The sequence below is a fragment of the Trichogramma pretiosum genome, unplaced genomic scaffold (genome assembly GCF_000599845.2).
Source record: "Trichogramma pretiosum strain Unisexual culture from Peru unplaced genomic scaffold, Tpre_2.0 scaffold25, whole genome shotgun sequence".
NCBI classification, from domain to species: domain Eukaryota; kingdom Metazoa; phylum Arthropoda; class Insecta; order Hymenoptera; family Trichogrammatidae; genus Trichogramma; species Trichogramma pretiosum.
The window spans coordinates 1295491-1309631 of NW_019641621.1; the positions used below are offsets into that span (position 1 = coordinate 1295491).

At 43.2% G+C, this 14141-nt stretch overlaps 3 protein-coding genes across 3 annotated transcripts; 2 read left to right on the forward strand and 1 right to left on the reverse strand.

Moving 5' to 3' along the window:
* Positions 1 to 459: 459 nt before the first annotated feature.
* LOC106654144 (probable 39S ribosomal protein L23, mitochondrial) lies at positions 460 to 1734 on the reverse strand. Its single transcript, XM_014373869.2, has 3 exons — positions 1264 to 1734; positions 917 to 1193; positions 460 to 832 (listed from the first exon to the last, which is right to left on the reverse strand). Exons 1-3 carry the CDS (start codon positions 1275 to 1277, stop codon positions 665 to 667), a joined length of 459 nt encoding a protein of 152 aa, XP_014229355.1. The 5' UTR covers positions 1278 to 1734; the 3' UTR covers positions 460 to 664.
* Positions 1735 to 3682: 1948 nt separating this feature from the next.
* LOC106654136 lies at positions 3683 to 5440 on the forward strand. The gene is made up of 2 exons (XM_023458830.1): positions 3683 to 4366; positions 4430 to 5440. Exons 1-2 carry the CDS (start codon positions 3708 to 3710, stop codon positions 4458 to 4460), a joined length of 690 nt encoding a protein of 229 aa, XP_023314598.1. The 5' UTR covers positions 3683 to 3707; the 3' UTR covers positions 4461 to 5440.
* Positions 5441 to 9213: 3773 nt separating this feature from the next.
* LOC106654068 (ankyrin repeat and BTB/POZ domain-containing protein 2) lies at positions 9214 to 13831 on the forward strand. The gene is given in 6 exon segments (XM_023458888.1): positions 9214 to 9791; positions 10088 to 10292; positions 10403 to 12859; positions 12937 to 13254; positions 13331 to 13513; positions 13601 to 13831. Coding segments are annotated over 6 exon segments (3972 nt in total).
* Positions 13832 to 14141: the final 310 nt, after the last annotated feature.

The following is a 14141-nucleotide window of genomic DNA, read 5'->3' on the forward strand; positions in this document are numbered from 1 at the left end:
CTGTGATGAACATGAAACACACTGTGCCATAAATTTAATTAATGATAGTTAAATGGCGCATCTTTAAAAATCTATTTTTAATATATTTTCATTTGATTTTGTTCATGATTTGTATGCAAAAGTTACATACATATGCTATTATTGTATAAAAAGCAAACATTAATATCTTGTGTCAAATGCAAATTTGTATCTGAAATGAGTATTGCACATTCATTGATTTAGAACGATGAAAATTCTATTGAAAGACTGTTGATAGCATTAGGATTAATATTTTCACAATTTTTTAAACAAATGTACAAAAATGTACATTATAGATCTAAGACATTTGAATACAACAAATAAAAATCTTTTATATTGAATCATATCAATTGTAAGTTTTATTTTTTGTCATTTTTCAGTCAGACAATTTTAATAAAAAGGAAATCAAACAGAATGAAACAGCAATAATATTTTTTAAACATTTTATCATTTTTTTATGCAATCCTTTATGTTTACAATAAAATTAACTAAGCGATAAAAGCATTTCATCCAAATATCATAACATACTTTGATTTGATATTTGAAATTTTTTCTTATCAAAATATCCTTGTAACTAATAAGTAGATAAATTGACTTATTCTTATTCACATTCAACAATAATCTATCTGACTGTATTTAAAAACATTTAAATGGTGAACCAAGGTGAGTATCCAGGTGTTGTTTTGTTAAGTTTGTCCATTTCATTTTTATGTTCGCTTGTTGCTTCTTTGTAAGATTTATCATCTTTTTCTTTCTCTTTCAGACGATTTTCATTATCAAATAATTGTGGATATTCAAATTTTTCATACCTCGGCTAGAAGTAAATTTTCATTAATAAGTTTTTATTGAAAGAAAAACCCATTTTTAAAAAAAGTATTAATTATGAAAATGATCTTACCAAGGTTACATATGCATGTTTCACATCGTCTCTTTTGACAACGTAACCCAATTCATTTCTTTCACACTTTCCTGAAGCTATTCTTGTATTTACTTTGACAACTGGAACTTTGTAAATTTTTTCTATGTAATTCTTGACATCCTCTTTAGTCATTTCCATAGAACAATGAAACTCAACAACATTGGGTTTATGTTTCAATTCGGGTTTGACAAGTTTTAGCCAGAAATTAGGTAAAAACACTCTCAACTGTGGATTTCCTTTTTGATAAATGGGATACCTGTAAAGAAAACAAACACAATTGCTTTAGTACGACAACAAAAAGCATAAAAACCAAAAACTAAAATTACCATCGAGTAGACATGATGACAGAGGGAAGTAATTATTGATGACAGCTTAATAAAATAACAAAAAGTCAGAGCAGAAGATGTAACCTCTATCGCTTTTTTGCTTCAGAGCAAATTCATGCGGTGGCCGCGCCGCCGGTGACTGTTTTACCACTCGAGTATACCTTGCATAATGTATAATCTTCGTCTATCTTATTTTTCTGTTTTGATTATTAAAAATGGCAAAATGGGATAATAAAGAAGAGAGCACGCACAGCGCACTGAAAGTTGGGCTGGTATTGAACATTTTAAGCGACTGTATTTCTATGAGTGTATAGAACTATGGCCCAAGACAATTAAAACTGTTTTTAACAATTGACGAGGTCAATTGGGAGATCGCAGAAGAACGAGTTAAATTTCTCGGCCAGCTCGACCCTTTAATAAACAATTGCGAGAGCCAACATTTATATCTCCGAAAGAGTAGACTTGTCAAGTATAAAAATCAATTTCAGCTGGAAAATCAAGTTTTTTTAATTTATCTTCAATTAATATCAATACGATTTTGAAAAATGAATTTTTGGGCCTATTGGATTATATTAACCATACAAAACTTCATGATTATAGGTCAGTAGAACCCAAAAAAATTTCAGGACATTTAATCTTCCGCATCTCGTATGGTCTCCTTTGAGTAATAATTTTGATTGGTAGAAAAATATAGTATACAATTTAAATCATTGAACTCACGAGTTATGTTTAAAATTGTCTTACTACTCAAAAGTCCTCGAAATGAAAATTTTAATTGTCGCCTGCATCTTGTCGCCTGGAACAAATACGATGACTTTTTACCCTCATTTTCTCGAAAAAGTAATTTTTTGACTTCAATATAATGCCAAAAACTCAAAAATCATTTTTATCAAAATATCTCGACGTCATTACCTCATAATTTATGTAATTGAATAGTGGGAAAAATTCGAAAATTATCGGTCGAGTACATTTTCGGCTGCAGGGTTCACCGCAATCATTTTTTTCAGCTGTGTGAGAAAATTTGCTGTAGTTAGCTTATTTTCGCTATTTTGAGCTGAAAATTTAACCAAAAGTTCTTCAAATGATTATTTATAATGTATATAATTTATAGATAAATCCATTTTACTATGTGCTAAAAAATAATATTAAAATGAAGCTCGGAAACCGTCGAAAAAACCCTACCACCTCCTTAAACTAAAGCCATTGACTTTCTTAAATAAAAAATATTATCTGTAGCATACAAAATCATCTATCAAGAAAAATTTCAAGATTATTTTCTCGTATTTGTGTTATTCGACTGTTGTGTTTGTACTCTAATATTTGTGAGAGCGCGAAAACACGATGTTGACGTGAGTCTGATTTTATATTTGTATAATAATTAGAATTAATAGAACTGTGATTGTTTTCGGATCTCACAAATCAAATTGTGAAACATTAATTAATCCATTATAAATAAAATATTAATAATATTCATCAAACATCAAACAGTTTTAAATGTATTATTTCATCGGTATCGAAGCATTCAGCATATAGAAAAAATGCCGCCAAATCTAATAGATCAAAAATATTTTCTTACAAGATCGAATGCTCAGGTTATCATTAATCTGGTAAATTATTTAAATGATAACGAAATTGAAGAAGAACAATTACAGGATAAAAAAGTTTTGAGGACTATAATCAGTGAAGGGGTGAGAAGATCGGTGAACCAACCACCTTCGTTAACATACTTCGACACGTTTAAAAGTACAATTCTTACTTTTACAATAGATTATTTAAAAGTTGTGAATTTATATCGCATCAATAACGCCGTACTTCTCGTGGGATGTGTTGAGTATCTTTTGTTTCCAAACTTAGAACACGAAGAACTTAGAAAAATATATCGTTGTGGCTACCTAAAAGCGAAAAAGATATATAATTTACTGTGTAGTTTTCCAGAACAAACTGAACAAAACGATAATATAGTTATAGCAGCTAGACAATTTCTTGAATGCCCAATGTTTATAAAAAAAAGTGAATTGTTAAAAACAATTTGACATTATTTGAGAGGACTTGAGATAGACTCTGACGAACTGCAATTTATACGACCAAAATCTATTGCAGTAATGTGAGTACATTTTTTAAAAGTGACTTATATAATTTCTTACTCAAATAGTATATTTTGCACCTAGGGAGTGAAAAACTGGAAAGTCTCAGAGCACGTGTAATTTATCATCCGAGGCGAAGCCGAGGCTGATAATCACATGCTCTGAGAGTTTCTTTTTTCGCTACATAGATGCAAATACAATTTTTTGTGAATCCCCCGGTCTAAAGTAACATTTTCATTTCGCTCAGATACAGAGGGAGTAAAATGTTACTTTAGGTTGGGGTGACACAAAAAACAATTTATAATTTTCAGAAAAGAAAAGGCAGCTAACGTCATTATTGCTCAACTACCAGTAGATCGTATGGGTCTCATCGAGAATATTCTACTCACGTCTGCTCCTGAATTAAGCGTATCGAAATCAGTAAACCATAAATCTATTATAAAAAGAAAAAGTCCACATTTTATAACTCGAGAATATCTTAATGTTAAATGTAATGTAGTGGTCATCATTCATTTGCAAGAATATTTAATTTCTGAGGAAATTGAAGAAGAAAATTTAGATGATGATAATCTTCTAAAGGATATCATTCGTAAGGGGATGAAAAAATATGTGAATACATATCTTAGACCAACAGAACTCACCGCATTCAAACGTACACTTCTTAATTATACACTGGATTATTGGAAGACAATACATTTATATCGGATGAATATTGGGGTATTGGTGGTTGTGTGTGTCGAGGTATTATTACACGCGAACGAAAATAACGAAAACTATCTCATGATATACCGTTGTAATCAATCAAGAGCAATCAAAGAATATAACAAATTGTGTGATTTACCAATCAATCAGAAACCATCAGCCGATATAGCTAGATCAGCGAAATGTTTTTTTTATAGCGGAATGTTTTTAAAGGAAAATGGATGTTTAAAAGCAGTACGATCTTACTTGAAAGCAATATCTGATTATATTGATAATGATGAGTTATCTTATGTAAGAGACACTTCAATTAAATTTATGTAAGTAAATACTTTCAAATTTTCAATAAAATTGTTCATTCTAAAGTTACATTCAATTTTCAGACATGATCATGCAGCTAAAAATCCAGTTTAACTCCTACATTGATCCGATCGATGATCATTAACTTAACCCAAGAACGATTGGTAGATTCATCTGCCGACACTAGATGGGCCTTTGGTAAAAGTCTGATTCATCAGTCGTATCAAAAACTCTTAGTCCAAAACTCTTCAGAACCAGATAGTATTAGCTAGAATGCCCAATTTTCTAATGCATAACACTAATGCCTCGAATTGAAAACCTCATTTGACGCGAGGATGCTTTATAAATGCAGTGACATTAGCTGTCACCCAAATTACCAAAAAATATTTTGTCAATGCAATATATCAAATCTTTTAATATTAATTAAAAAAGTGTACTCATTCTACGTTGCTGGAGGTGTCCAGAGTTCATTACTGTTATTCCGTAAATTTGGCAACCAATATTTGAACATTTTCATATGTATTTTAGATACCTGATTTTTTAGCAAAAATACAAAATGCATAAAAAAGGCAGTGTTGTCCTGTTGGAGTAAAAGGAAAAAAGTTATAATTTTTCCTATTTTTTACTGCAATAAGTTAATCATCGATCGACGCGAGGGACAAGTACGGACGGACCCCACTGCAGTATGCCGTAGCGAGATTATTACCGAACACCGTCGATGTACTACTGGATCACGGCGCCGAATTGTCTAACTTCGTTTTCCCATCCGAGAGTCTCCTTGACGCGAGCATTAAATTTAAAAGCGGCATAAATATAAAAATAACGTCTGGCATTTTGGCTATCGTCGAGCGCCTCGAGACCAGAGGATACGAGCTTAGCCGATCGGACGCCCTGATCGTCATGAAACTGTTTGCCAAGTACAAATTGTTCGTCAAGTCGGCGGATCTTGAAGTTCTTAATTGGCAGGACCACGAGGAGGTCACGAGCTTCGCGAAAGAGACGATGATAAGTCCGAGTCTTTCGCTCTACGACCTGCTCCAGTTGCGACCTAAGGAGGTAGTGAAACGAATCACCTGCAAGGAATTCTTCGAGTTCGCCCGTAGCAAGAAAAAATTGTCGATGCTCCGGGAAAAAGGATTTGAGGCGTGCGTCGTCGCGCATCTGTGCGAGAAATTATCCAGAAGATTTTTTCAGAGCTGGACGTTGTATCCCTTCTGGGATCTGATACATAAGTGGCTGCCGCTTGAGTGCTGTTACATGATCCTCAAAAATCTAACGAACGAAGACTTGTATCACATTTTCGTGGCGGCTAGCGAGCAAAGCTCGTGATGGACATAAGCTTAATTGGTGTATGTTTTAATTCTGTTGTTAAATATTGTACTTTTATCATAAAATTCAAATAAAGAAACTAAAAAAAACGAATTCAATTTATTAATTCATGCTTCCTATTGTTAGATCCTCCCATATAGCCTTTTACCATTGTATATTTTTCAATAGGTCACATTTTAAAGCAGTTAGGGGGAGGCCTTCAAGTATACCTACGTATCTCATAGCATTTTCGTGATAATATGTCCGTCTTTTGTACTTAACCCTATTGAAAATACATACGTATTTTTGATACATATCGAAAGTACGTATCGATTTCGAACAACCTAAAATATACACCAATTCACTGCTTTTTGTTATTTTTTTTTATATAAACCACAGTTTAATGTCAATCTACATTTTCCACATAAAATTTACATCTATGAGCCCTAAAAAATGTGGAAAAGTTGCAGAATAGGCCTTTGCATCTTAACCCATTAACGACCAAAATTCTTGATTTTTTTGTTGGTTTTCACAGTGATTTTTTTTGTAGTTTTAACCTTTAAAAAAATTTCGCACAGACCTATTTCGATGTGAAATTTAATGCTCTTTCCAAAACTAAAAATTTTGATTGTTTTGATAGTAAAAAAGTTACTATAAAAGTTACTACCTATAGTTAAAATTGTGCAAGTATCACTATATGTCTAGGAACGTTTCCGTCGGGTTTGAGTAAAAAATCAATATCAAGCTTTCTTTTCAGACGAAATGTGATTATCGCGATGATGCTAATTTTATTAGTATTAAAAGTTTCCTATCCTTTTAATACTCGACGATTGCCTTTTTCAAAATGTAGCGCAAATGCCTATAATGACATTTGCCCATTATACTCATAGGCATGCTGCAAGTGCCTCACACTAGCAAATAGAGCGTAGATTTTTCAACACCAGCACACTGCACGAATTTATGGCAAAATTTCCCATTACGGTGTATAGGTGAAAATTCGCCATGTACGAGCTTCGGAACGTGCGACTCTTCGCACTTGGAGGTACAATATCAGGTATGCGCTTTCAACCTGAAACGAAGGCAGAGAAAAATTTCGTCTCATGCTTATACAAACGGATCTATATATTTTCACATTATAAAGTATGTGAGTCACGTATACTATTCGCATTCGCGGGAATTCAACGGCTCGTGTGAAACTTTATCAGACAAACATCTCGCGCAGCTATATATATGATTCAGTTCATTACTAATTACCTCATCACGTTCAACTTGAAAATTTGTCTATTCGGTTTTCTACGTCGTTTCGAGTATCAAGTCGAAATTGTCGCGGCTTGTTTTTACCTCCAAGTTCTATAATTGCGCCTTAAACTATTTATCTTGAAACATTGGTAGGATAGTTGCGAGTGTACTATTCATGCTTGGTCTTGCAAAACGACGGTCGAGGAATTTTTAATTGGTCGCAAGGGCTTCAATTGGTTTAATTTCGATCTTACACTTGAAATTTTTATCCTAGATCGTGAACAATAGTGAGACTTTTGCATCAAGAGTCAGGTTAAAAATAGTACGAAGAAAGTAACTGAATGAAATTGGTGGAACCTTATCATATAGATCTAATTCTCACTGGTAACTATAGACAAAATATATTTGCTTCTTTCCGGCTTTTCCGATGTATAAAGCGTTGAAAGAGGCAAGCTGGCTTGCACCAAGCAGCGTGCGATTGAAAATATTATCAGCTTCTTCGAGCTTTTAGTAAAATTAAAGCGACTGGATAAAAATGGTTTATGTACTTGCAAGTGGCCCGATGGATCTTATTTAAGATAGCATTAAGGTATCGAACTAATATAATTAAATAAAAAAATGTATAAATCGCACTTGTGACCGAGAGCCAGGTGAAAATATTTCGATAATCAATCATCGCGGATAAGTTGAACGCGGCACGAGCTGTATGTAGCGTGCGGCCGAGCGTACAAAGAAAAGGAAAATTTTGACATATTCTTCGGAAGAGGAGTTGAATAGAAAAAGTCGAGAATCGGCTGTAAGACGCAAGAGAAAGGAAAAGCTATTAATCGCATTAATCGCACGCTTGCACTTGTTCTATTGAAAAATAGCATACATGCGTGCGCGGCTGCGCGCTATAACGCGACAAGAGTCGCACGCGCGCGCTCCAAAGTCTCTTCCCATCTAGGCATTATTATCTCGATCGTGCGCGTTCTCACAATAGATTGTTTACAACAACCTTAGCCGCGATCAAAGTATTTTTTCCATGCACTTTCATGACAACACACGCACGAGACACTGAAGTATATTCAATGTATACACAGTCTACCGAAATAGAGCTACAGCTACTCCTGTTTCTTATCTCTTAAATAACTTTCTTCTCTATTTTATCTCGCGCTATAGTCAGCGTGGTTGCTTTGACAAATCCGTGTATTTTTTTTAAACCTGCCCAACATCGAAAGTTGTATATGAAATTAAAATTTACTCGCATACAACAAGTGAAACTGTTGATCGAAATTCAAAAAGTTCAAAAAGCCAAATTAAATGGTGAACAGTGATTGGTACTTTTTATGCCTTTTTAGACACTGTCCGATATTTTAGAAAATGAATTTCTCGGTATATGCGAGACTTTGAACATTTCATCTTGGTAAATTTCTTTCTATTCTTTTTTTGCACATTTTTAAAAAATCTCAAGCTCGAAGACTTTGCAAGTTATAAAAATGAGCAAACAAAGGAATAGGAAATTTTACGGTAAAGCAAATTGCGAAGAGTCAGTTATAAGAGCGCGTCACGCATGACGATATAGGGTCTCCTCGACTTTATCGGTTCGTAAACAGCACACCCGCAGTTAACTCGAGAAAAAACGCGCAACTCCGAGTCTCGTCGACGCAGCAACAACAACCAAAAAGAACCGGACTAAACCGTTCTTGGTCAAGTGGTCAACGAAACTCGCAGCCATGGGTGATTTTCATTTGCAAGGGTATTATCAAGACGCGCGTAAAACGAAGTCCGAATCGAAAAATGAAACGAAATTGAAAAACGTCGTAAAGTAACAATCGAATCGTAAATAATTGCTCGTTCGTATAAGGACGGTCGATATGCAAGACGAATAAGTAAGATATGATACAATAAGATAATTTCTGGGTACGTTCGCTACGTACGGCAATTATATATGACTGCACCTTTTGAAAGGTAGCTGCGCGCGTTAGCAGTGGTAAAATTCACGCAAAAACACGAACGTGCTGGAGCGTGGCTCTTATACGCACAGAAGGGGTTCCATGAATGAATACGTCGGAGGAGGAAGTGGGGAGGAGGAGGAAGTCGGCCTCGAGAGAGCTACGGAGCGCGCAGCAGGTGAAGCAGCGTCCTGGCTGCAGTAAATTGCGAGCGAGCGCCTCGAGTGCGCGGCCCCAAAACAAACGCGCGTCTCGTTTTCTAAATTCGATGCGAGTGCGCGATCATTTTTTCGCGTCAAAGACGACGATGCCCGTCTACGTCGATCGGTATACTACACACACGCGCGGGGGCAGATCGAATCGGTGCAGTGCGATTAGCGAGTAAGATGCGTTTGACGCTTCGGGAGAGCAAAGGACAATCGCGAGTCAAGTCGAGCGAAGGAGAGTCCAGAGGCGGCAGAAGATCCTGCTGCGACCTGCTGAACGCACCCGAGACGATGACGCAGGAGGAGATCAGCACGTGCACCGGCCTCGGCATCAGCAATTGCGGCTGCGACGCGGCGACGCACTTCGTGCCGGCCCGTCGGCGGCTGCCCTTCGCCAGTCCCGAGCCCAGCAAGGAGTGGCAGGAGGCCGAGCTCGACGACGAGCTGTTGACACCTCGCCAACGACAGCACAAGACGGTCGTCTACTTTGGCGATTCGGCCAGGCGATCGAAGCCGTCTTACAAGCCGGCCGCCAGCAACGACGATTCTCCCGATAGCCAAGCGATTGACAACAACAACAAGGGCGAGCGCAGAGTTCCTCGAGGTACGGACGCGGCGGCGGCTTCGATCGTCCTCGGGCTCGAGCCCTCGAGGAAGCAAGTGATGCGCATCCTCGGCCATCACGCCAACGTCGTCGCGCCTCCTCGTCCAGCCAACGAGGCCGATTGGAGTTTCGTACAGCACTGGAGAGTCAAAGGGTATGTTATTTAATTTAAAAAAATTAATTTAAACTTTATAATAGTCGCGATAATTAGCGCGCAACTCGTCGAGCCGATTTCGATCGAGTTTCAATTAGGAGCCTTAAATCGATCGAGTATCGAAAATGTTTCCTTTTCGACTCTAGCCGAGCGAATATTTTACATTTAAAGACGGAAAAATGAAAAAAGCCAATAAGCGTTTGCAATTGTCGCGATCACTAAAGCCACGATAAAATTGAATAACATATAACGAGCGATAAAAAAAGAGCCGAAACAATCCGTACGTGCAATCACAGGACGAACGAGGGCAGCGGAGCCTCGCCGACGAGTAAGGGTTCGTCCGAGCCGTCGTCGCAGCAGCATCGTCGGCTCGTCGCACCGAAGACAGCAGCAGAGGGAAGCGCAGGGATGCAGCAGCAGCAGCAGCGATGCGGCACCGAACGGGCCACACCCATCTCCATCGGAGCATCCGCTCGACAGGAGCATCTTCGAGCATCCCAGGTAGTCACCTCCGACCCCACGACTACTCCCCCTTACCTCTCGTTACGGCTAATTGAAATAATAATAACTTATACGAGGCTATTGTTGTTGTTGTTGTTGTTGTTGGCTAGCGGCCAGCAGCGAGGGGCAGCTTCGGGACGCGCAACAGCAGCTCGTCCGACGAGAACCGATCCTCGGGCCACGCCAGCATGTCCGATCCCGGCGACCGAACCAGCAGCAGTCAGGGTCGGCCTCCTCCTTCTCTGTCCTCGTCCTCGACTCCGTCCGTGAGCAACTCGTCGTTGCTCGTCCCGCTGACGCAGGACGCAGCATCCTCGGGACCGTCGCGTCCTCAACGACCGCCTTGGAAAGGCTCCGGCCTCGAAGACGTTCGACTGGCCGTGCAACGACTGAGCCTCGTCCCCTCCTCCTCCAGCTCCAACCGCAGCTCCTCCTCCTCCTCCTCCTCCTCATGCTGCTCGCCCTACTCGTCTTCGCTTCGTCCCCATTCAGCCAAGGAGCCAGCACGACTGGCCCGCCATACCTCGGCCGAGACGCTGCTCAGCGTAGCCGCCGACGACGAGTTCGTCTGGCTCGAGGCCAGGTCTCGGCTGGTCGAGCTGCTCCGGCCACCCTGGGACCAGCGGGACGTGCTGCGGCTGCTGCGCCACGGCTCCCGCACGGCCCCCGACTCGGAGCCGCTGCTGAGCCGGCTGGCCCCGGACGCCCTGCCGAGGCTCTCCTACCTGGCGCAGCGAGGCCTGGTGCGGCTCGGCCGGGAGGCGCGCCGACTCTCCCAGCCGCTGGGCCTCTGCGGCCGACAGCAGATCCTGGGCGCGCTGCGCATCGTCCTCTGCCCGCGGCTGGCCGACTCGTGCGCCAAGGCGTGCCTGCGAGCCGCCGCCATGTTCGCCGCGACGCCCCCGAGCTCGGAGCAGCTGCGCCAGCCTCGGGGCCTCAGGGCGGGCCTCCAGCTGAGGGTGGGCCGCTTCGCCGCCTGGATGCTCGGGGCCCGGCTCGGCCGCATGGTCCTCGATCAGGCGGCCCTCTACCTCACCGCCGCCCTGGAGAACCTCCTGGAGGAGTTGCTGCTGCTGGCCAAGGACGCGACGACGACGACGAGCGAACGCCTGACCGCCTCGGGGCTGGATCGGTTGCTGGCCTCGAGGCCCGAGTTCGCCGGCCTGCTGCAGCCCTGGTCCCACCTGGGCCCGGGCCCCAAGCCCCCACGGGCCGACTGCTGCGAGCCGGAAGCGCTCCAGGCCACTTGCGTCGGCTCCGTGCGACAGCTTCGACATCTGCTGGCTCGGCTGGAGCCGCTCTATCCGCTGCCGCTGACCTCCGAGGCTCTGCGGGCCCTTCACTATCACATGCACTGCTCTCAGTTGGACTCGGTGGGAGAGGCGGACGTGGAGCTGGAGCACGAGCGAGCCTACGAGACGTTGCCGGGCCTCGGCGAGTGGCTCAGGGTCGCCAGCGGCCACGCCGAGCAGCGCAACTCTCGCTTCGTCGACGCCGACGACATCGGCCAGGCGGCCCGACTGCTCCTGGCCGGCGTCGACCATCCCGTGCGCGGCCTGGCCGAGTCGAGCTCCTCCTGCCTCGACTACCGCGACGACGAGCCCGAGTCGGCCGAGCGCGTGCTGCGCCGGCTGAGCCTCGAGGCGGCCTTCAAACTGCTGACCAGTGGCCGGCCGAAGCTCGTCTCGCTGGCGTCGGGTCTGTTGCCGAGCCCGGCCGGCCTCGACGCGCTCAACGAGCGAGGACTGACGGCCCTCATGCTGGCCTGCCTCGAGGCCGACGAGCAGGCGGTGCGGGCCCTGCTGGAGGCCGGCGCCGATCCCAACGTCGAGACTCCCCCGGGCGGCGAGACGCAGCACTGGACGGCGCTGACCTACGCGGCGCTCAAGGGCCACTGCGCCATCGCCAAGATGCTGCTGGACCGAGGCGCCTCGGTCGAGGGTGGCGCCCGGCCCGGCGAGGACGAGTCCACCGTGACGCCCCTCCAGGCCGCGGCTGCCTCCGGCGAGGCCCGCCTCGTGTCTCTGCTGCTGGCCCACGGGGCTCAGCCCTTCCTCGCGACTACTCTGCAGCAGCAGGACAGCTTCGGCTACTGCAGCACCAATTGCAGCAGCAGCGCCGTGTCGGTGGCAGCGGCGCACGGCCAGCGCGACGTCCTGCGCCAACTCTTGTCGCACCCGCTCAACTTCTCGACGAGGCGCAACGAGAGGCAGGTGCTGTCCCTCGAGGAGATCCTGGCCGAGGACGAGCAGCAGCAGCAACAGCAGCAACAGAGCGAAGAGTCGCCGATGCGCTTCAGCAAGGCCCAGCTCAAGGTCCTCCAGGAGGCCATGTACCAGAGCGCCGAGAACGAGCACCTCGACGTCACCATGGATCTGCGCTCGCTCGGGGTCGCCTGGAGCCTCCACTGCTGGATGCAGAGCCTCGCCACGGCCCACGAGGCCCGGCTCGACGCCCTCGTCGATCGGCTGCTGCGCGACTTTATGCGCGTCTTCCTCGACGACTGCTCCAATTGCCTCGTCGACGACTGCCTGCCTCTGCTCTGCGACATTTTCCGCTTCAGCGAGGTATAATGATATTACCGAGCCTTTTGCGTACGATTACGACTTGGACTTATCGCGTTACGATCGATTGATAATTTCAGAAGGAATCGACGATTCTCTTGCTGGCCGACATATTTTGCGCCTGCTACGGCTGGGAGCCGATCGAGCCCGTTCAAGCGGCCGGCAACGCCACGTTCCCGAGCGACTCCAGAATCGACGCCAAGTTCGTCAACAATCCCGAGCTGAGCGACGTGCAGTTTCGCGTCGAGGGCCGACTCTTTTACGGACACAAGATTCTCCTGGTCACGTCCTCGCCGCGATTTCGTCGCTTGTTCGACTCGACGACGTCCAACGATCGAGCCACTGCGACGACGACGCCTATCGTACAAATCAATGACATTCGTTATCACATCTTTCAGGTAACTCGTAATCGATCATCGGACGATTTGCTCTCTCCTTAGCTTCCGCGTCTACTTTTCTTTTCTCTTTCCCCAGCTGGTCATGGAATTTTTGTACCACGGTCGAATCACCGGACGCCAAGTTAATCACAACGATCTCATGGAATTAATGGCCGCGGCCAATTTCTTTCAACTCGACGGACTGCTGCGCTTTTGCGAAATCGAAACTACCAAGATACTCGATTTGGATAACGTCGTTTCCATTTACGTACACGCCGAGGTAGATCAATCTAACGATGCCACCCTTCATTTTTTTTTTCAATTTCAATTTACCTCGTTTAAACGCCCATTATTTTTCGTTTTTTAGATCTATAATGCCGCACGATTGCTCGAGTACTGTCAAGGTTTTTTACTTCAAAATTTTGTCACTCTATTAACCCGCAATGAATCGGTTAAAAGATTACTGTTTTCGAAAAAATTGCCCAACCATGACGTACTCTCCGGGCTTTTGGCGACGTTGCAACGCAGAGTGAGGGCAAAAAGGCCATAGTTACTCGACAGCATCGAAATATCATCGAACATTGTAAAAAAATCATAATAAAAGTTTCAGTTTCAACAAAAAGACCAATTTAATTACAATTTTTTACAAAGTTTATAATAGTTACCTATTAACTTTATTTATAGATCATACTAGAAGGAGAAAATGAAATCTTTTCAAAATTATGTTCCTATCTGTATTACTAAAGAAGACTTACAACAATCAGCTTAATACTTGAAAAATAAATTTATTGATCAATTTAATTGTTATTTTCATTCCGGCACCAAAATTTCATGTGTATAGATTAAGTGAAGTTCAAAATTAACTTTTCAAAATTAATATAAAACGTGAATTTCTTATTCTTCGTCTT

Excerpts from the sequence above, each read along its gene's own strand:
- LOC106654144 (XM_014373869.2), bottom strand. Across the intron at positions 833-916 it reads AACATGCATATGTAACCTTG|CCGAGGTATGAAAAATTTGA; the intron begins GTAAGATCATTT and ends ATTTACTTCTAG.
- LOC106654136 (XM_023458830.1), top strand. The coding sequence starts at position 3,708 with ATGGGTCTCATCGAGAATATTCTACTCACGTCTGCTCCTGAATTAAGC. Across the intron at positions 4,367-4,429 it reads GACACTTCAATTAAATTTAT|ACATGATCATGCAGCTAAAA; the intron begins GTAAGTAAATAC and ends TTCAATTTTCAG.